Below are 21,838 nucleotides of genomic sequence, written 5' to 3'. Positions count from 1 at the left end.
AAAGCTGTTACCAGGAGGCCAGTCTAATAGTGTGACTGTGACCTTAAAAAAACTTAAAAAAAAAGTCTTTAAAAAATTATTCATCTGCCTTTTTTCCCACTCTCCTGGAGTAAAGTTCTAATTGTTTAGCCTACATCTGTCATTTCTATATTCTTTATTTTTTTTAAGATTTATGTATTTTTATTGGAAATGCAGATATACAGGGAGGAGGAGAAACAGAGAGGAAGATCTTCTGTCCGATAGTTCACTCCCCAAGCAGCAGCAACGGTTGGAACTGAGCCAATCCGAACCCAGGAGCCAGGAACTTCTGCCAGGTCTCCCATGCGGGTGCAGGGTCCCAAAGCTTTGGGCTGTCCTCGACTGCATTTCCAGGCCACAAGCAGGGAGCTGGATGGGAAGCGGGGTCACCGGCATTAGAACCAGTGCCCATATGGGATCTTGGTGCATTCAAGGCAAGGACTTTAACCACTACGCTATCGCACTGTGCCCTCTTTATTTATTTTTTTTTTTAAAGATCTGTTTATTTCTATTTAAAAGGCAGATTTTACAGAGAGAGAAGGAAAGATCTTTCATTTACTGGTTTACTCCCCGGAGGGCTGCAGCAGCCAGAACTGACCTTATGTGAAGCTGGGAGCCAGGAGCTTTTTTGGGTCTCTGATGTGTTTGCTGTGGCTCCATGACCCTATGAGATGGCTAGGTCAGATGGAAACTGCTTTTATCATGCATTAAAATTTTAATGCTACAGATTCACAAATGAAACAACAAATCATAGTCCAGAAGAAAAGTTTGTTTTGATAATTCCTTCTGAGTGAAGTATTATTGTTTTCCTGAAATGTTTTATCTCACTATGGCATGTTTTTCATGAGGGACTCTCAGCACTTCAGACTCGCCTGTTAGGCCATCAGTTTGCTCCTTAGAGCTTTAGTCCCACGAAGAGTTGCCTCAGGTGCTGAAAGGGCTTGTGTTTGAGTTCAGCTATCTGAGCTCCTCATTCTCCAGGACAGATTGTTGTGCACTCTGCTCTAATTTAGTCTCGTCATGGTACTCAATATTGATTTCAGCTGGAGTGTGTCCCCTAAAGGAATTTTCTCTGTTTTCCAAGTGGAGAGCATCTTTTATGTGTCTGTTTAAAATCTGAAGTCCATTAGAAACTTCAGTACTGGAGATTTTCAGTTGAGTTCTTTCAGCCGTATAGAATAGCTAATTGCATACTTGGGCAGTGGTATTGTCAAGATGGATACCAAAGCTTCCCTTCAAGATGATTCTGGTCTTGTGGGATAGATGCACCTGAGCAGAATACTCCGTGTGCTCTGACAGGTGCCCAGGGCAGTGGCTGAGCCATTGCTCTTTTACCTTCGTGTCTGCAGCTCTGTTTCCTTCTCTGTCATCCTTCCCTAACACAGTAATCCATTCAGCTTTCATGTTGCTCAGATTCCTTTCCCAAGACTCCTAGCACTTCTTTTCATGATTTTGATTTTGATTAGAAATTAGCCTTGTGGAAAAATTTAGCTTTAATTTATTGTTAGTTCTTTTGTTTGTTTCCTGTTTGACTTCATTTTCTCAGTTTTTGTTGGTTCGGTTATATAATTGCCCACTTCACAGTTGGCAATAGCAATTGATCTGTCCTCGGAGAAACTGTACGTGGTTTAACCAAAGGAATATTTATGGAAGATTTTGAGGTTCTTGGGAGACATTTTGAGTCCTTTTCTCCTTCCTGGTGTTGAGTTGTCAAGCATCTTGCTTTCTAATCTGATTTTCTAGTGGTGGCAGTTGACGGAGACAAACATTAGTTTAGGCTTGCCACATGCTTGACAAAATGCTGGATACATTTCACATCTGATTCGTTCAGCTTCTCTGAGGTACGGTGTAAATGCAGGCCAGAGTCCCCAGCTGTCCATGTGACTTGGTGATGGCCTTACTGCAGTGCAGCGGCACAGACGTTTGTAGTCCCCTTCACTTTCTCAGGTGCTCAACTTATAGTTGGAAGTCTGTGGAGTGGATTCTGTGGTATCATTTTCCAGGATGTATTGAGACTGCCGATTGTAAGAGAATGAGCACACACCAAACCTGGTGGCCACAGGAAGCTTGATCTGAATCTCAGAAGAAAATACAGTCATTTCTATTTATCCAGCAGGAGCATTATTTGGAAGACTGCAGAGCCTGGGTGTCTGCTTTTCTCTTGGACAGACCCTGCCTGTACTATGCATGCAATGGGTCTCCTGTAGGAAGAGGAGTTCTGTTGTGCAGAAGTGGAAGGAAGAACACCTGATGTTCACTCTAAAGTTTAATGATCAATAGAAGTTGCAGACTGGCAGCTTATGGGTGGATATAGGCCAGACAGGCGTTCCACACAATATTTTAGACAGTATTAGAGTAAACATTTTCACATTTCACTAAAAAAAACAATCTAAGTTTCTTGTCTTATCTTAAAGGATCAAAAATATGTGGAAAAACTAGGGCAGGCTCCCATACTGTTACACTTGCTGGGCAGAGATGAGCAGTGGCCCTTGGATACTTGTTGTTTGCTCGGCTCAAATCTTGGCTGACTTGATTTCATGCCGAGATTCACTCTTTGTACACAGTTATTATCAAAAATAGTATTATGATAATTTGCCATATTCATGTTCACAACATGCTAAATATACTCTGCTGTTACTTCATCCAATTTAATAAATGCTTGCTTTATTTAAAAAAAATAGTAATAATAAAACTTGGTTGTGTGGAATTATAAGGCAAAATAGAGTGTTTGGAGAAGGCGTCTGTCCTGCTTGTTAAGATGCCTGCATCGTATGTCAGATTTGATTCCCATCGTTAGCTCCCAAGTCCGCCTTGCTTCTAATGTAGACCCTAAGAAGCAGTAGCTAATAATTTAAGTAGTTGGTTCCCTGTCACCTACATGGAACACCGGAATTATGGCTCCAGGTCAAACTGGTCATTGTGGACCTTTGGGTTGTCAACCAACAGATGGACGCTCTCTCTCTCTCTTTTTCTTGACTATTTAGTAATTTATTTATTGAAACAGCCCAGATTTGTGTGTATGTGTGAACTGGGGAATGGTCTTTCAAACTTGTATCTAGTAAGATTTTTAAAAGCCATGCAGGTTCGTCGGGACCAGTTGCTCATTTATTGGTATCTTTATGCATTTGAGAATGTGCTTTTATCCTTTTTAATGTATGTTTAGATGAAAAGATTCTTACTTCCTGTAAAACACACCTGAGTTTTTCCTTCAGGAAGACGGTTTTTTGTTTGTTTGTTTGTTTGTTTTTAAGGGTTTGAGAGTTTCCATAGACATTGTTCCTTTGGATTTATTCTTTAATGGGCAGAGGAAGCTTCTGGGACTTTGACTTGGCCTCTGTACTGCAGTTGTACGCTCCAGAGGCTCTACTGACTACTTGTGTATCTCCCTCCATCCCGTAGTCAAGAAGTAGGAACTGGCATGGTGTGGCTCGGTGACTTACTCAGCCCTCTCTGGGATGAACTGACTCTCCAACCCAATTCTCGCATCACAGTGGTATTCTGTGTCTCAAAGGATTAACATTAACTAAAGCTAACACTGAAAGGATGAGTTGTATATTTTTCCCCTGCATACAGTTAACTGTTAAATGGTTGCATTGAAGAGGGGGGGAAAGAACTACATTGTATACTTGCTCTGTTCTTGCAGGGTTCTTCCTCCATGATGTTGGTTTTTCCTTTATTTCTGTTTAAGAGGATCTGAGTCTGTGAACTGACTCAGGGCTAAGAATGAGGTGTGAGACAGTGTCTTAGCCTGAGGGGCTCATGGCAGGCATCTGGTCTCCAATCTTGAATTGTGTTTTAGTTTGAATAATTGACTTCTGTTTCATAAATCAAGTTTGTACTTTGTCGACTATTCATCTAATTTGGCTCTAAAGTTTGGTGATTAGCCACTCATTTCTTAAGATCCATGCTGGCCCAACTATTTCTAAAGATCACTCAAGCCATGCCTGTTGCAATTTTACTGTGATCCTCTTGCTTCCAGGATCTCTGCTATTAGCAGGCCTCAATAGCCTGGGTTCTAATCTTCCCCATTGCAACAATAAAGCTCTTTTTAACAGGACATCCAAGTTCTTCCACGCCTTACACAAGACATCTGCCATAGCATTTTCCAAGAATGCTGGTTCATCCATATGCTATGTATTTCTCAAAGCCAAGATGAAGGGAGTATCCCCTGGGCCCAATTAAGGGACATAGTGAAGGATGGGTGAACAGGTTACAAATGAAGATTTAACAACCACCTTTTTATTCTGAGTTCTTGGATTCTTTCCTCCACAAGGAATTTCTGGCATCTCAACTTTGTTTAATTTGAGCCACATTTGAGTCCAGGTTTTAGTGAAGCAGTTGAGCAAATAATTTAGAACCATCCTCAGCTGCTTGAATTGCAATGTGAATCAAAACTTACTGATGGGTATCTAAATTCAGCTTGAATTAAATTATGATAGTTTTTGTCTCTGTTGTAACACGCTTGGGCCCTGTTTTACCACCTGGTCCCCTGTAAATTCACAAAATCTTGGAGTCTTTTGCATGCAAGTTTATTTATTTGTCTGGGAGCTATGTGGATGGAAACCTGCTGTCCATATAGCTATGCGGGATGGAAACCTGCTATCCATATAACCATTATCCATGTAGCCCTAGACTGACCAGGTAGGGGAGGGCTGCCTCTGCTGGTGTGGCAGCCTCAGAGGATTGAAGGTTTCTGTTATCCAAGTCATTCCAAATGTATCTATTTAAATGCTATCTTCTTGCCCTTTCACAATTGGTGCTCTCTTCTGCTCTGGCCATGGTGAAGTATCTGATACTGAACTTAACCTCTGGCTTGAAACAGCTGCTACAATGACTATGGTTGTGTTACAAGCTTACTCAAACTTAGTAGCTTAGAAATACAACCTCCATTTTTCTCTCTATAGATTTTGTGGACTAAATTCAGGCAGGGCGTGCCTTGGTAGTGGCGTGTGATATGCCATGTCATTGGAGTAAGGTGGCAGTTGCAGCTGGGACAGCTGAGGACTAACTAGGCAGCTCTTCATCCACTCATAGGGCTTTTCTGTGTGGCTTTTTCTGTTGAAATAGTGTAGGTCTTTTCACAGTGTGGTGACCTCAGGTAGTAGGGCTACTTAACCGGGCACACAGGGCTCCGAGTGAGCATTCCAGGAACGATCCAACTTGGTAAGTTGCAGTGTATCACTTCCTGTGATCTCAAGTTCACCCAAAGGCAATCACTAAAAGAAAAAATAAAATAGTAGATAGCTAATTGCCAGTGGAAGAAAAATCAGGTGGCAGACTAAAATATATTTGATCAGTCCAACCAAAATGCCTTAAGTTTCGCATTGAACTAGTGAATCTGAGTTAGTTCAACATCTTAATTCAGCAATTCTGGTAGAGCAATATTGACACACATTTGGCTTCAGCTGCCCCAGCTTGGCAGCTATGAGGGAAAATAAATTATTTTAAGTAATTGTAGAAATTCTCTGACCTTGATGATTTAAAAAACTGAGTATCATTTTCTCTCTTGAGCTGTCCAGTGAACATGAAGGCAGCCAGCTTATACACCATTGATTTGTGCTTTCATGAAATAGCCCACAACTCCATACACAGAGCCCTGAATTTGGTAGACGCTTTATGCGGTTGTTTTGTCCCTGGATATCATGGTTACCATGTTTCACCCTGACATGATCACTGCATACTCACTTCTTCAAAGCTCATCAGGTAAGATGCCAGTTACAAATCCCATTTTAATCCCCAAAGTTTTACTGCCAGCAGTCAGTTCTGTACTCACTCACTCCAGTAGTTTTTGCTTAATTGCAGACCCCAGAATTCACTGTAACTGAATATACAGAAATGAGCTTATTAAGTGAATTAACTTGCAGAATTTGTAGGACTGTATAAGGTCCAACTTTCAGTGCCAGTCTGTCAAGAAAAGTGCTTTTAACCATACTATCATCTCAGCAAAAATTCTATTGCCATTACGGTCTTTAAGGTATAATTTTTGTTGAGTATCTCTCTCTTAAAAAAAATATTTATTTTTATTGGAAAGGCAGATACGCAGGGAGAAGGAGAGACAGAGAGGAAGATATTCTGTCCAGTGGTTCACTCCCCAAGTGTCTGCAACGGTTGGAGCTGAGCCAATCTGAAGCCAGGAGCCTGGAGCCTCTTCCGGGTCTCCCACACGGGTGCAGGGTCCCAAGGCTTTGGGCCATCCTTTGACTGCTTTCCCAGGCCACAAGCAGGGAGCTGGATGGGAAGTGGATACGTTCAAGGTGAGGACTTTAGCCGCCAGGCTATCACATACGGCCCGAGTATATCTCTTTATAGGTGACTTTACAGTTATGATTAGACATATTAGTGACATTATTTGCAAATAGAGAAATTACATCAATTATATCTTAAAATATGCTTACTTATTTGTGAAGCATGTAAAGATTGTAAAGATTTTTTAAAAAATGTATTTGAAGATTAGTGTTACAGAGAGAGAGAGATCTTCCATCTGCTGTTTTTCTTCTGAAATGGCTGAAATGGTCATGACTAGACCAAGCTAAAGCGTGGAGCCAGGAACTTGCATAGTTATTTGTTTGTTTATTCGTTTCAAAGGCAGAGAGAGAGAGAGAGAGAATGAGAGAGAGAGAGAGAGAGAGGGAATTTCTATCCACTATGTGAAAGGCCACATTGACCCGAACTGGACTCGTCCAAAGCCAGAAAGCAGAAGCTTCATCCACGTCTCCCATGTGAGTGAGGGTCCCAAATACTTTCTGTTCTCTGCTGCTTTCCCAGGCACACTAGAAGGAGCTTGTTTGGAAGCGTAACAGCTGGGACTTGAACTGGCGCCTATATGGGATGCTGGTACTAAAGGCGTTGGTTTACCTGCTACACCACAGTGCTGCCCCTTCATGTTTATTTTTGCTATTTGGGAGTTAAAATAATTTTCCTTTTGAAGCTGTTTTAGGATTCTGGTTGCATTTTCAGATTAGGCTTAACAGCCTACATCAGCCACTCTTGAGTCGAATGCAGAAGGGCCAACATCCAGAGATGTTTTAGCCTATCAGAAGCACAAATCTGTTTTCAGAGATTCCACAGAAATTAGGCTGCTCAAGAATTTTAGCTGTGTTCAACCTAAAGAAAATCAAGTAGACTTTCAGATTTGTGTATGTTAAGGTCTTTCAAACTCTCATGTTCGTTTATGGAAGGATGGCTTTCCTGGGTTTGTCCGTCTATGATGACAAAAGCTGTCTTAGCATCATTGGCAGCCCCACTGCTATTTATCGCAAGGTGTTTATGTTTCTGAGGATGTGAAGTAAAACTGCTACTGCCTCTTGCTCCTTTTACCAACAATAGATTGCAGGCGTGATTAGGAGCAAGTCACCGACTGGTAGTCGCAGGTACAGAAGTAGCTTGAGTAATGGTCAGTGCACAGCACAACACTTGCATTAGTCAGCTCTTTGTTACTGCAGCAAAATCCTGTTTTTGAAGAGAGGGAACTTAGTTCACAGTAGTAGTGATTCAGAGTCTAGGCACGGGGTGAATGTTTGCCCTAGCAGCAGAGACACTACTTGCGATGTTTCATTGGAAGTGCTTCCATGCAAGTCCAGGTTTTGCTCCTGATCCCAGCGCTCTGCGAGTGCGCACTGTGGAAGGCAGCAGGTGATGATGTCAGCAGGTGATGACGTCAGTAGTTGAGTCATTGCCTTGTGTTCCCTTGGAGAACTGGATTGAGTTACTGGCTGAAAGCTTTTGCCAGCATTTGGGGAGTGAACCAGTGAGAGGGAACTCTCTCTTTGCCTATAACATAAATAAAGTAAATAAAGGGAAAAAAATGTTTAAATATCTGACTGGCATAGCACAAGGTTTGTCTGTGGCAAGGGGCCTAGGATAAATGGATGAGTATTGCAGAAGGAAGAAACGATAAGCCAAGAGGCAGAAAAGATGGTTAGGTCCAACTTCGGCCTCTCTGGTGGTACTCTGAGACCTGCCCTTGAGAGCATACCCGGTGACCTAAATACCTCCCATTAGGCCCCATCTCCCAGTAGGGCACCTTCCAATAGTGCCACCCCAGGGACCACTGAATAGTCCACCTGCTCTTCTGAAGTAAGCCTTTCTTTGGTGCTTTTCCTTGAGGATTCCAGAAGGCCAGTTGAGTAGTATTTCACTGTCATCCCTTGTTTCTGTCTTTTACTTGTACTACATTTGCCTTCCGTTGGTCTTCTCTTTAATCAATTTTCTGTCCTAGATACTTGAAATAAATAAATGTTCTCAAATGCTGAAAAGAATTTTGCATCTTGTGGAGCAAAATATGTAGGTGAGCTAAAAATTATCAGTCACAATTAAGCAATTTTGTTATTTCTGTTGCTGTTTCTAGGCAGAAGAAATCCTTAGACAAGAGCTGGAGAAAAAAGAGAGCCCGCGTTTGTACTGCTTACTTGGCGATGTGCTCCGGGACCATGCTTGCTACGACAAGGCCTGGGAGCTGTCCCGCCACCGCAGCGCCCGGGCTCAGCGCTCCAAAGCCCTCCTTCACCTTCGCAACAAGGAGTTTCAGCAGTGTGTGGAGTGCTTTGAACGCTCTGTCAAGATCAATCCCATGCAGGTTAGACCATGTCAGCTCTCGCTGCATTTGATTCTTGCTGAGCGTGTTCCCACTTCCATCCCCATGACTGGAGTGCTTGTCTTTGGGAGCTAAGAATGTAGTCTGTACTCTGCTTCTTGCTTGCCACCGAAAGTGAGTGGTAAGTTTTCCCCTACTTTCTTTCTTTTGAGTGTGCGTGTGCGTGTTTAAGATCTATCAGTTTTTTATTGAAAAGGCAGATCTCACAGAGAGAAGGAGAGTCCGAGAGAAAGATCCTTCATCCTCTGGTAAGTAGCTGATCCTAAGCCAGGAATCAGGAGCTTTCTCCAAGTCTCCCAAATGGGGGCAGTGTCCTAAGACCCTGAGCCATGCTCCACTGCTTTCCCAGGCCACAAAGCAGGAAGCTGGATGGGAAGCATTGCTGCTGGAATTAGAACTGGTGCCCCTATGGGTTCCCAATGTGTTCAAGGTGAGGACTTTAGCCATTGGGCTATTGCACTGGGCCCCAAGATCCACGTTTTTAAAGTGGCATGATATATTTATGGCAAAGAATCTAATTTGAGGGGAAAAGAGTTTAACTTTATTTTGTATCTAATATGTTCAGTTAGCAAATAATTTTCTTATCAGAGAAACAGGCAGAAATAACTCTTTCATGTGCTGGTTCATACCCCAAATGCCCTTCAAAGCCAGGAGACTGTAACCCAGTCTGAATGTCCAACATGGGCAACTTGGGGCATTATCACCTGCCCCCTCCTGGGGTACACATTGGTGGGAAGCAGCTTTGGTAGGAGAAGAGCTGGCGCTCTAGGCATGGCACCATGGGATGCAGACATTGCAATTGGTGGTTTAACAACTGTATCAAATACCAACTTCATCATTTCCTAGTAAGGAATTCTTGGGCCTGGCATCATGGCTCATTGGCTAAATCCTCGCTTTGCACACCCTGGGATCCCATATGGGCTCCAGTTTGTATTATGGCAGCTCCACTTCACATCCAGCTCCTGCTTGTGGCCTTGGAAACAGTAGAGGGTGACCGAAGGCCTTGGGTTCCTCTACCCACATGGGAGACCTGGAGGAGACTCCTGGCTCTTGGCTTCAGATCAGCTCAGCTCCAGCAATTGCAGCCATTTGGGGAGGCAAACCAGCAGAGGCAGGATCCTTTTGTATTTCCTTCTCTCTGTAAATCTTTAAAAAAAAAAAAAAGAATTCTTACAGTTCTTTCTATTTGGGGTGGTGGTAGGTACATTCACCTGCTGGGCATTATCTCCAGAAACTCTGACCTTGTGACTCTGAACCCCTGTGCCCATTTAATGCTTCTGCTGTGCCACGCCCTCCCAACCCCTCCAAGCCTTCTCCCCCTCCCCCTGCCTCCCTGGTCCCTGGTAACTGTCATTTACTTTCCACCTCAGGAAACTTTTTTTTTTTTTTTTTTAATTTTTTTCTTTTTATTGTATTGTTGTTGACAATCTTTACATAGTTAATTACAGTTAAAGGAAAAAGAAGAAAAAAAAAAGAAAAAAAGAAAAAAAAGGTTCAGGGGGATAGGAAAGTGGGCAATGCCATTATGTCCATATTGTTTCCATCATGCATCTGAGGTAAAGGGGGACATTGAGGGAGAAGCCCCACCCGGTTTCCCGCCCACCCCAAGTCCCGGATGTGGGGCATGCTCCGAGATATGTGCCCAAGTGGTGCTAATAGTTCTCCAGTTATGAATTGCTGCCAGTTTCGCTCGATGAGGTCGTCCACTGATTGACATGGTCCATCATAAAGTCTCCGTTTGCCCCTTTGCTGCCAACATATAGCTGAGATGAATGACTGTCCCGTTCTGTCTTCTGTCTTTTCTTGGTTAGAGTTCTGAGTCCAGCAATTCGATTGGGGAGATCTCCAAAGATACTTTGAGGTATTCCCAGACTAGATTCTTACATGTTCTAGCAAGCACAGGGCCTGGCACAGTCCATCACCCGATCAGCTGGTGGTTGCAACTGCTGGGTTGGTTCTGTTTTCAGTCCCAAGTTGCACTGGAACCAATGGGTGTTGCAGTCCAGTCTGGTTCGGCCCTTACATCAACCAGTGGGAGCTACAGCCTAGCCGGGGCGACCCACAATAACCCCCACCAAGCCCGTCCCCTACCCTGGTTTGCCAGTATGTGTAGCAGAAGACCAGTCTGTCCCCCATCCCATTTGGCTCTGGTACTTGTCAATGGGTATTAAAGCTTAGTTCTATCTAATCAACTCAACCATCCAGCTCTTACGGATGTTGTTGAGTGCCTCTCTATCTAGCCATCCCAGCCCCCGTCCTAGTTTTCATGCCCTCCCACGGGAATATGATCCAGGAAGGGGGAACCCACTTTTCCCTCCCAGGTCTCTCTGTCCCCGTTTATGCACTCTTTAGGTGGTCCTGTGATTTGACTTGACAGAATTAGTCCCCAGTGCCAGCTTCTGCCAGCTGATGCTGCGGCCCTGATCTAGTCCACATGCAGCGCACAGGTGTTATAGCCTTGCTTAGTCGGGTCTGTCTCTATCCCAGCCATGTATCGTAGCTGGGGGTGGGCCAGGCCAAAGCTGCAAACGGAGAACTCCATCTGGGCTTCGCATGTGGGTGACAGTGATCTGTGTACTTGAGCCATCGCCTGCTGCCTTCCATGGTGTGTGTTAGCAGGAATCAGGGGTACGGTGCATTTTCTACGGCTGTTTGATCTAACTGCTTGCTTTTCTCAGTGTGGGTGGTGAATACAACTAGAATCTTCCAATTCAGGAGACTGGTTAAAAACCTAAAACAGAGAACAGGGTAGGGCTAAGTGTACAACATTAGCATAAAGTACTGAATTTGCTTAAATTTTTTTTTTTCATTTGAAAGGCAGATTTTATAGAGGAGATGGAGAGACAAATCTTCAGTCTGCTGGTTCACTCTCCAAATGGCCATGACAACCAGAGCTGAGCTGATCTGAAGCCAGGAGCCAGGAGTTTCTTCTGGGTCTCCCACATGGATGCATGAGCCTAAGGGATTGAGCTGCTTTCCCAGCCATTAGCAGTGAGCTAGATCAGAAATGGGCCTGCCAAGACAGGAACTGTGCCCGTATTGGTCGCCAGCTCCGCAGGGCGGAAGGTTAGTGTGGTGTGCCACCAGGCCGATCCCAGGAGTTAGATTTTATTGACCGTTTGTTCTCATTCAGTGGTTCTCAATTCAAGTGCTTTTTTTCCCCGTCCCTACAAAGGATATTTGACAACTTCTGGAGGTGTATTTGGTTTTTACAATGAGTAAGCAGAGGGAGGAGTTGTAACCAACATCTAGTGGGTACCGATTCCATAACACACAGCACAGTATCCCACAGTAAAGAATGATCTGGCTTATAATGTCATTAGGTTAGTTCAGCACTGTGGCGTAGTAGATAAAGCCACCGCCAACTGTGGCACCAGTGGCTCCTGGCTCCTGGCTTCCAGCCAGCCCAGCACCAACCATTGTGGCCGTTTGGGGTGGAAGATGACCTCTCCCTCTAACTCTGCCTTTCAGATAAATAAATAAATACATAGATAAGCCTTTTAAAAACTGCACATCTTACAACAGCCAATAATATCAGCAGAGCTGCAGTTGCACACTCCTGCTCTAACCCGTCTCACTGTTGGTGTTGGGATCGCTATGCTGTGTTCCTTTGCTGACATTGCCCTTTCCTGGGAAGCTATGCCCTATCCCTGCCATTTAGTAGCCTGTGACTAAGAGTTACCTCAGCACGGCTGCTGTGTGTTAGGAAGAATGAATTCCTTACCACACTGCCCGTGAGCCAGTGTCAGATCCCTCGTGCCCATGAGCTCTTGTGGCAAGCTGCATCCGGCTCAGGGTGGCTGTGTCACCCTGCCCTCCTGCCGCGTTCCTGTCTTCCTTGCTGGCTCCCCGCAGCGCCTACAGGTTAGCTCCTCGGGCCTTGTCTGCACGTAGTCTCACAGCGTTAAATACCAGCTGTGCATGGACAACTCCTGACCACTTCGGTCTTCTCCCTTGAGCTCTAGAATCCTGTACCTTTTTTGCTTGTTCAGTCTCCCCATTCATTACTTGATGTTAAAATTCCTAGTTTCTGGGCCCGGTGGCGTGGCCTAGCGGCTAAAGTCCTCGCCTTGAAAGCCCCGGGATCCCATATGGGCGCCGGTTCTAATCCCGGCAGCTCTACTTCCCATCCAGCTCCCTGCTTGTGGCCTGGGAAAGCAGTTGAGGATGGCCCAATGCACTGGGACACTGCACCCGCATGGGAGACCCGGAAGAGGTTCCTGGTTTCCGGCTTTGGATCGGTGCGCATCGGCCCGTTGTGGCTCACTTGGGGAGTGAATCATCGGACGGAAGATCTTCCTCTCTGTCTCTCCTCCTCTGTGTATATCTGGCTGTAATAAAATGAATAAATCTTTAAAAAAAAAAAAAAAAAGATCAGCGGAAACTATATCTCTTGGATTTAAAAAAAAAAAAAAATTCCTAGTTTCTGAAATGTCCTCGGCCTCCTAAAGTCGGCTCTCCCTAAGCTCAGCCCTGTCCCTGTAAGTGGCAGTTCTGTTTCACCTTGGAGTTGACCTTGACTTCTGTTTCTCTGAGAGCCCTCAGCATACCTTCCAAATGTGCCTGTAGTCAGACCGCTCCTTTCCTCCTGCCCCTCCCTGTTCCGGAGTCCCACTGTGTCTTGCCTTGTTAGCTAGCTGTGAGACCTCCTTTATTCAGCTCTCCTTTCCCCCATTTGCCTGTCCTCAAGGGAACATGGAAGTTCATCTTTCCCAGCTTGGCCCAGTCTGTCACCCCGTGCCTCCCCACTGCACTACCAGAGTCCTCATGGCTCTCAAGGTTTCCCTCAGGGGAGTTCTTGTTCATCCCTTTTCTTCCCTCCCACATCATCCTCTCGGTTCTGCTGTGAACATGTCAGGCACACTCCCACCTCACAGTATTAATTCTTACTCTTCTTTCTGGAGTGTTCCAGACACCCACCTGCTTAGCTCCCTCCCCTCGCCGAAGTCTTTGCTCGAATCTCATTTTCTCAGAGAGGGCTTCCATACCTCTTCTATTTAACCCCAGATTGCTAATTTCTCCTCCCTGCTTCATTTCATTCCGTTGCATTTAGTGCCTCCTAAAATTACCTGTAACTTACTTTAAAAATTCTGTTTCTCCTCTGTTAGAATATAAGCCCTGCATAGATGGAAATTTCATCTATATGGTTTATTTTGTATTTTCCTTGTGCCTTTAGTAATGCTTTGCACACAGTAGGTATTTGTTTAATATTTGCTGAATGGGTGAATATTGATCATTTATTCAGTGAAACATATACTATGCATGTAGCACTGCATCAAGATAAAAAGTAGCAATAGACCACTACTTATTTTGGGTTTTATCCTCAGTATAATTTGGTGAAAAGAGTATAGCTAAACCTAGTTAACAATTCAATACAATAAGTAAATAACAGATGGGTTTTGTTTGTATGGTGTTACTTAGAATTGAAGGGGGACATTCTTGCCTTTGGCTAACAACGAAGAGACGATGTTGGGTTTTTGGGTTTGACTTTGAAATAACAAGGGAATACTTGAGCAGGTAAAAGAAGGACAGTAGCTAAGGGTGTGTGTACCTGTGTGTGTGGAAACAGAAGGGTTAGTAGATGGCCTGTTTTCAGAGTAAAATAACAGGCAGGTACAGTGGGAATGCTGGCTGGAGCCAGATTATGAGAGGTCTTACATGTGAAGATAAACTCTTTGGCTTTTGGTTTCGCAGAGGAAGCCTTCAGGAGTTTTGTTTAAAGAATGTGGTGTGTAAGGCGATAATTCAGGAATATTGCTTTGGCAGCATTGCTTCTGAGAGATACTGGAAGTAGACAGGGTCATGAGTCACTAGTAAAGCCCGGGTTTAGCCGTGACAGTTACCATTGTGCGTGAGGGCCAGAATGGAAGGGATGGTGTGAAGGAACTTGCACAGGAGGGCCTGACAGGGCTTGCTCGCCTCATTATGTCATTTAGAATTAATGACTTAGACAAAGAAATGACAATTTCTCAAAGTAGAGTCACTGCTCAGACAGATGTTATGCAAGGGTATTTACAACTTGTCATGTGGATCCAGTTCAGGCCGACTGTATGTGGTGCCAAGATATGCAGGCATTGGATGCTTCGTTGTGCCGTATTGCTGCAGACCCAGTCTGGCACACCAGCTTGCCTTGAGCTGTCTGAAGGGGAGCCTGTCTATGCTGGGTTGTTTGCTTTATGTCCTGCAATAAATTTTAAAAGTTCTAGCTTGCTTTGTCAGACATGTGCAACCAATTAGGATTAGTAACAAAAACTAGGCAGACAGAAAATGGACTTTGAGTGGCTGTTGTGCTTCCCAGTGGCTTTCTGAAATGCAGCAAAATAGAGGTGTTTTTTCTTCTGTCAGGGTTAGGCTGCAGAAGTGCAGGTGCTGTCTGCTGTGCGTGTGCTCCCAGAGCAGAAGATGTGCCACTTGCATCTGTGCTTCTGGCGTTCTGGCTGTTTATCTGAACCCTCCCCCTTTGTTTTTCCAAGCAACTTCTGAAACAAATTCAACACAGACTGCTGGAGTCGGTGACCTGTTAGACGCCGAATGAAGTGTGAGGGGCAGCTGAGTAAAATTCCTAGGCTGGATTTTACAGACACAAGACCAAAACTAAAACATAAATCCTTAAAAAATAAATTCTAATTAAATTCTTGCTCCCATCGCCTCTTATATTATTTTTGTATTTATGCAGAAAGTACAAAAAAAAAGCTTCAGTTCTCAGATCAGTGTGTGAAGCAGTGAAAAGCAAAAATGTGACTCCCTGTCAGTTTTCCCATGCCTGTTCACATTGTTTCTTTTTTTGTCAGCCCTCCAACCCTGTTTTAAATTTGTTTTGGTTGGTCAGCTGGTCACTCGCCTTTGTAGGTTATATGGTGCCCGCTGTCTGTGTGTATGAAGACATGTGGCAGAGCGGCTGTGGGACTTTAGAGCTCAATAGTCACTGTGAATTCTGCCTGTGCTTGTGGCTGAATCAAGCAGATCAGCTGGCCGGGCAGCTCTATGCTTGGGCCACCTGCTGAGTCCCGGTGACCTCCCCTTCTCACCTGCCCACTGGCGGAGCTCCAGTCGCCAACCGATCACTAATGCTGGCTAATGTATCCAGTCACAGCAGCACCACTCTGCTGCCTCTGTGCTTCCGTGTCCCCGGGTCTCCAGGTGTCCCTCTGCCATCGGCCTGTCCTCTCCTATTTTCCGGGATTACGGCCTCTCTGCTTCACCCTGGCTAGAGAGTCTCCATCTGTTTAAACGCATCCTTACGCTATTCCGCCATCTTCTTTCTCCCGTCAAGATTTATTTTATTTTATTTTAATAGCAGAGTTAGAGAAGGAAAGAAAGAAAGAAAAGGTTTTCCATTTGCTGATTCAATCCCCAAATAGCTCCAATGACTGAAACTAAGCTGATGTGAAGCTAGGAGACAGGAGCCCCCTCTAAATTTCTCACATGAGTGCAGGGTCCCAAGGCTTTGGGCCATCCTCTACTGCTTTCCCAGGCAACAAGCAGGGAGCTGGATAGGAAGTGGAGCAGCCAGGACTCAAACCTGTGTCCACATGGGATGCCAGCACTATACATAGAGGCCAACCCCCTAGGTTTTAAAAGATCATATACTTTAAATTATTTTTAGTGTCCTATTTCCATCTCATAAGTGTTACAGTCGGACAGTGCATTAGCGATTGCCTACCTAAACATCATTGAGTACCTGCTGTGTATGAGGTTTGGATGTAGGGGTGGGAAATGATTAGACTTGCCAGTTTAGGAGCAGAGCAGGGAATTGCTGCTGGATAACGATGTGGATTGAACTGATTTGCAAAGAGTGCTAAAAGCTCTGCTTAGGGGTTATCCAATCATAAGGATGTGGCTTTCGAGGAATGGTAATATGGCAAAAGCAGTGAGAAAGTTTAAGGAATGGAGGTCATGGTGAGTGATCTGGGAGCACTGAAGAGGTAGAACAGAGGGAAGAGACTTGCTAAGAAAGGTTTCTGGGACTTACTCGTTGGTCTGGCGTGATTGAGAGAGACTTGGAAGTAGAGAGGACACCGATTCTCAATTGAAATGGAAAGCATCCTTATTGAAAGCTGTAGGCGATATAGGAGGAATGAAAGAAGGGTGGTTATAGTCCCTGCCTCAGGCAACACGTGGAGAGTGTCTAGTGTGTTCCTTAGGCAATTTTAAGTTAGATTGTGGTTGTTTGCTGTCCTGCCTAAATTCTCTAGTAGTGATGGTGGTAGAAAACCATTGGCATTCCCCCGTGTGTAGCCCAAAGATGGGAGACACTTGACAGGAGTGTCTCGGATGCACCTGTATTCACATCATGTGTTCCCTGGGTAGCATGTGTGAATGCAAGAGCCAGTAAGATCTAAACCTAGGGAAAAGGAAGAGAAGGACTTTGAACAATTAGCAATTTAAGGTAATAGAAAAGGTATGTATTATTATAAAAAATTTACTTATCAATTTATTTCAAAGAGCTACAGAGAGGAAGAGGCAGATTTTCCATGCACTGTTTCACTGCCCGGGTGGCCTCAGCACCCAGCAATGAGCCAGGCCAAAGCCAGGAGACAGGAGCTAGGAGCTAGGAGCTCTTCTGGTTTTGCACTGAAGTGCCGGGACCCACGTTGTGGGGCCGTGTTCTGTTGCTGTTTGCGGGCTGTTAGATGGCAGCTGGACCGAAAGTGGAGCAGCTAAGAACTAGTCAGCAGGTGGCCGATGTACTGACTTGGCTGTAATGCCTGCCCAGAGCTGATTCTTGGGTTTAAAGGAAGATCTTAGAGGAAGCTACAACTCACTAGGCTACAATTTGTATTTTGTTAGGGAGGGAATTTAGAAATTAGTGAAGTGAGAAATTTTGGTTACACAAGTGCTGGCAGTGCATGTTTAAAATCATGGCATTATGAAGCTTCATGCAGGAAAATCCACTCCCAGACGATCCTGACAACACTAGGGTTCAGGGTGGGTCGTTTCCCGTGTGCAACAGCTCATCTGCTGGCTCCAGGAACGAGATGGGACCTGGAGGAAGGGAGAGCACAGTGTGGCTTGGGATTAGACTAACATGTGGACTTCCCCCTCCGGGACGGAAGAACTCACAACAGCTAATCCTGTACGGAATTTAACAATGAATGTGGTTATCCATTCTGTGGAAACTTCAGGAGAAAGGCAGTTAAATAGTAGGCTTGTGATTTTAGAAAGAGCAGTAGGAAGGCAGGCGTGTGCTGTGAGCGGACTAAGCTGCTGCCCAGGATGCCCGCGTCCCGGTGAGTGTCTGCCTTGAGTCCTAGCAATTCCGCTGTTCCTTCCAGATTCCTGCGAGTGCTCCAGCCTGGCCCATCAGCAGCTCTGCTGTCCTGCTGGGGAGTTAACCAGTGCATGGAAGATTCTTTTTCTGTTCCTGTTCCTTTCTCTGTCGCTTTAACTAAATGAATCAGAAAGAAGTGTGAGATACAATCAGCCAGTACTTATTGCACATGTGTGTTAAATACCATGGTGACAATGAAATTTTTACTTGTGAAAACAGTTTATTCTCATTGTGTAGTGATGCCTCATTTTTGGTATTCCTCAGAGCAGCAAACTATTTCATTTCAGTTGTAATTCTGGAGGCTTAATAGGCACTGACGCCACTCTTTATCACAATATTGAATAACAGCTGGGCTTGGTATGATGGTTCAATTGGCTAAATCCTCACATTGCATGTACCAATTCATGTCCCAGCTGCTCCGCTTCCCATCCAGCTCCCTGCCTCTGGCCTGAGAAAGCAGCAGAGGATGGCCTAAAGCCTTGGGACCCTGCACCCGTATAGGAGACCTGGAAGAGGCTCCCAGCTCCTGGCTTTGGTTCAACTCAGCTCTGGCCATTGAGACCCAGTGGGCGGAAGAACTTTCTCTCTCTTCTCTCCTTAAACCTGATCTGCCTTCCCAATAAAAATAAATAAATAAATCATTAAAAGAAAGAACCGCTGTTTGGATTTAGACATATTACTTCCTTTTTAGGCCTAATTTTCCTTGTTTTATTTGAGCTATCAGTACACTGGCTCTGCCACTAGATGGCACCATCACACCTTTGAACCCTGTCCTCTCGGTTTTCAGTCTGAAGTGGGTTGGAGTGAGTCCAGAGGGCTCCCCCAGGTAACATCCGGGCGACTGAGACTCAGAAGCCAAGCAACCCAGCCAGGGTTGTGCAGTTATTGGCACCTCTTGAACCTCAGTCATCTCTGGCCTCTGTTACATTTGGCCATAGCAGGATGATGACAGGAAAATCAGACAGACCCATTCTGAACCATTACTACTATATTATATTTAAACCAATTTTGACCTTTTCCCTAAGTACACATACCATCACATCAGAATACTTACCTGTTTTGTGTTGCTATTGTTGTTATTGTTTATTTGAAAGGAAGACTTAGAGCTAAAGATAGCTGGATAGGTAGAGATCTACCCACTGGCTCACTCCCCGGAATGGCCCCAGTGATCAGGGCTGAAGCGGGATGAAGCTGAAAGCCTGGAACGCCGTCCCGGTCTCCCACCGTGGGTAGTTGGTTGCCCAGTGTCTTTGAAAAAAGATTTTCTTTTCAACTCTTCCCCTCACCTGAGGTTAGCCACCTGTTGCTGTGCTTCCTGGGCTGCTGCCCAGCCTGATGCAGAGAGCCTTTGGAGGAACAAAAACTTCTACTTGTTAAAAATGGATTTCCTGGGTGCTCCCTCATTCCTTAGCTGTCCTGTTTCCCTCAACCCTCTTTCCCAATGACGGGGGAAATGTTGCCGTTGGTCATGGCTGTGGGGGACAGGCTGTGAAGTAGAAGGCAGTGTGGCGGGGCGAGGCCTGGCACCGTGGAGGTGGCCCGCTGCCCGGGCTCAGGCTCGCCTCCCCTCTCCCTGGAGGGCAGTGTTAAGCCCAGCAGGGTTACTGAGAGGGTCGTGGAAAGCTGGTAGCACATGCTCATTTAGTCCTATGAATTTTCTCTGCTGTCTTATGAAGGGGAATAGGAGGGATTATAGTCTGTGGAAGGTGGGAGCCCACAGGAAGGTCTCAGAGAGGCTGGCTGCGTTTGGAGCCTCGTGTGGTAGCTTACCCTTAAATGTGGCTGATCGATACCAAGACATTCCGTCACTGTGGTACACACGTCAGGTGTCAAGGACTTGGTAATACACAAAAGAAGAGTTTATCTCAGTAATTTGTGTCAGCTCCATGGTGCAGTAATCACAGTTTGGGTATGTGGGGTTAAAATGTGCTAAAATAAATTTCTTCTCCAAAGATTTCACCCAATATTTTTCACTTTTTTTAAAGATTTATTTCTTTTTATTGGAAAGTCACATTTATAGAGGGGAGAATAGACAGAAATCATCCATCTACTGATTCACTTCCCAAGAGGCAGCAATGGCCAGAGCTAAGCTGACCTGAAGCCAGGAGCCAGGGACTTACTGCACATCTTCCACGTGGGTGCAGGGTCCCAAGGCTTTGGGCCATCCTCTATTGCTTTCTCAGGCCACCAGCTGGGAGCGGGAGGGGAAGTGGGGCTGCCGTGACTTAACACCCAAATGGGATCCCAGTGTGTGCCAAGGCAAGGATTTTAGCAACTGAGCCTTCACGCTGGGTCCCCAATTTTTTACTTTTCTAAAATGTAGCTGCTTGGAGCCCAGCACAATGGCCTAGCAGCTAAAGTCCATGCACGCACTGGGATCTTATATGGGTGTCCCAGTGGACACCTGTCCTGGTGGAGCCACTTCCCATCCATCTCCCTGCTTGATCCCTGGGAGGGTGGTCATAGGGGACCAAGGAGAGGCTGCTGGCTGCTGGCTCGGATGGGCTCAGCTCCAGTCGTCATGACCGCTTGGGTATTGAACCAGCTGATAGAAGATCTTCCTCTCTGTCTCTCCTCCTCTCTGTATGTCTCACTTTCCAATAAAAATAAATAAATTAAAAAAAAATGTAGCTCCCTGGACAGGTAATGAGCCTAACATTCTATTTCTAGCACCGGTCTAGAAATAGAGGTTTTGCATTCAATTAAGTATATACAACTTTATTGTGTAGGGATGGTTGTTGTTGTTAAGGCTTTTTTTTTAAAGATTTATTTATTTTTATTGGAAAGTCAGATATACAGAGAGGAAGATGTTCTGTCCGAATGATTCACTCCCTAAGCAGCCACAGCGGCTGGAGCTGAGCCGATCTGAAGCCAGGAGCCAGGAGCTCTTCCGAGTCTCCCACGCAGGTGCAGGGTCCCAAGGATTTGGGCCATCCTCAACTGCTGTCCCAGGCCACAAGCAGGGAGCTGTATGGGAAGCGGGGACGGGATTAGAACCGGCGACCATATGAGATCCTCGTTTGTGCAAAGCGAGGACTTTAACCACTGCGCTATCGTGCCTGGCCTGAGGTAAGGACTTTAGCTGTTACACTGTCGCACTGGGGTTTAGGCTTTTTTGATGTTGCTTTTCTCAGTGGTTTTATGTGCTTGGATGTATGACCATTATGAACTAGGGTGCCAACAATTACTATTAATAAATGTTTTTGAATAATTGTTTAAATAAATGAACAGTTCAAGGACACCAGATATTCTCAAATGCCTGAGGTCTCAGTTAAGAAGCGGGGTCAGAATTGTTTAGGGATCAGCCACAAGCAATTAGAAGATCCCGCAGTGCTAAGTCAACAAAGACGTTGCAGGGTTCCCAGTGAATTAGTTCTCTTCCATTATAATTGCATGTTATCGGCAGATGAAATCTGGCAGTTAATGATTCCAGGAATTTCCTTCCAATGTAAGTTATTAAAACAATTGTAAAGATACCCAAGAGTAAAAAGAACCACAATAACTGTTTGTATTAGGTTAAGTCATCTGGCTGATTTTTATCCAGTTTGTTTGGTTTTAAGATACAGGTTACAAAATATGAATTGGTTTTCATGCTTGAAGACAAACCAGTAGTAATCCCACCCAGCAGCCTAGTTAGAGCTATCAGGTAATTGCTAGTTTAGATATCTATAACCTTTATAAAAGTTTTCAGTCAACTGTGAAATAAAGTCATATATTTAAATCTTGACGTTACATGGGCTGACTTTTTTAACAGCCCACAGCTCCGGGGAAATAGGGCATGTTGTTGGCTGGTGCAGGGAACAGCCTAGCAGGGCACCTGCCGCGGGAGAGCCTTCCGATTGTTCTGGACTGAACCCTGCCTGGTAGTCGCCATGCACAGTAAACTTGCTACGTCATTTGTCATGTCTAGGAAGCCACTGATTGTGAAAGGTATCGTTAGTTTTGCAGTGTTGTCT

General features: G+C 45.0%; 1 protein-coding gene across 1 annotated transcript in view; it reads left to right on the top strand.

Moving 5' to 3' along the window:
* Positions 1-21,838, top strand: part of TTC27 (tetratricopeptide repeat domain 27) — a 148,294-nt gene that overhangs the window by 82,707 nt on the left and 43,749 nt on the right. The window contains exon 13 of the mRNA XM_004582722.2: positions 8,366-8,593. Coding sequence (XP_004582779.2) covers positions 8,366-8,593 — 228 coding nt within the window. The remainder of the gene's footprint in view (positions 1-8,365; positions 8,594-21,838) is intronic.

Source organism: Ochotona princeps, chromosome 8 (assembly GCF_030435755.1).
Source record: "Ochotona princeps isolate mOchPri1 chromosome 8, mOchPri1.hap1, whole genome shotgun sequence".
Lineage (NCBI taxonomy): Eukaryota > Metazoa > Chordata > Mammalia > Lagomorpha > Ochotonidae > Ochotona > Ochotona princeps.
This window is presented reverse-complemented; position numbering and strand designations above follow the sequence as displayed.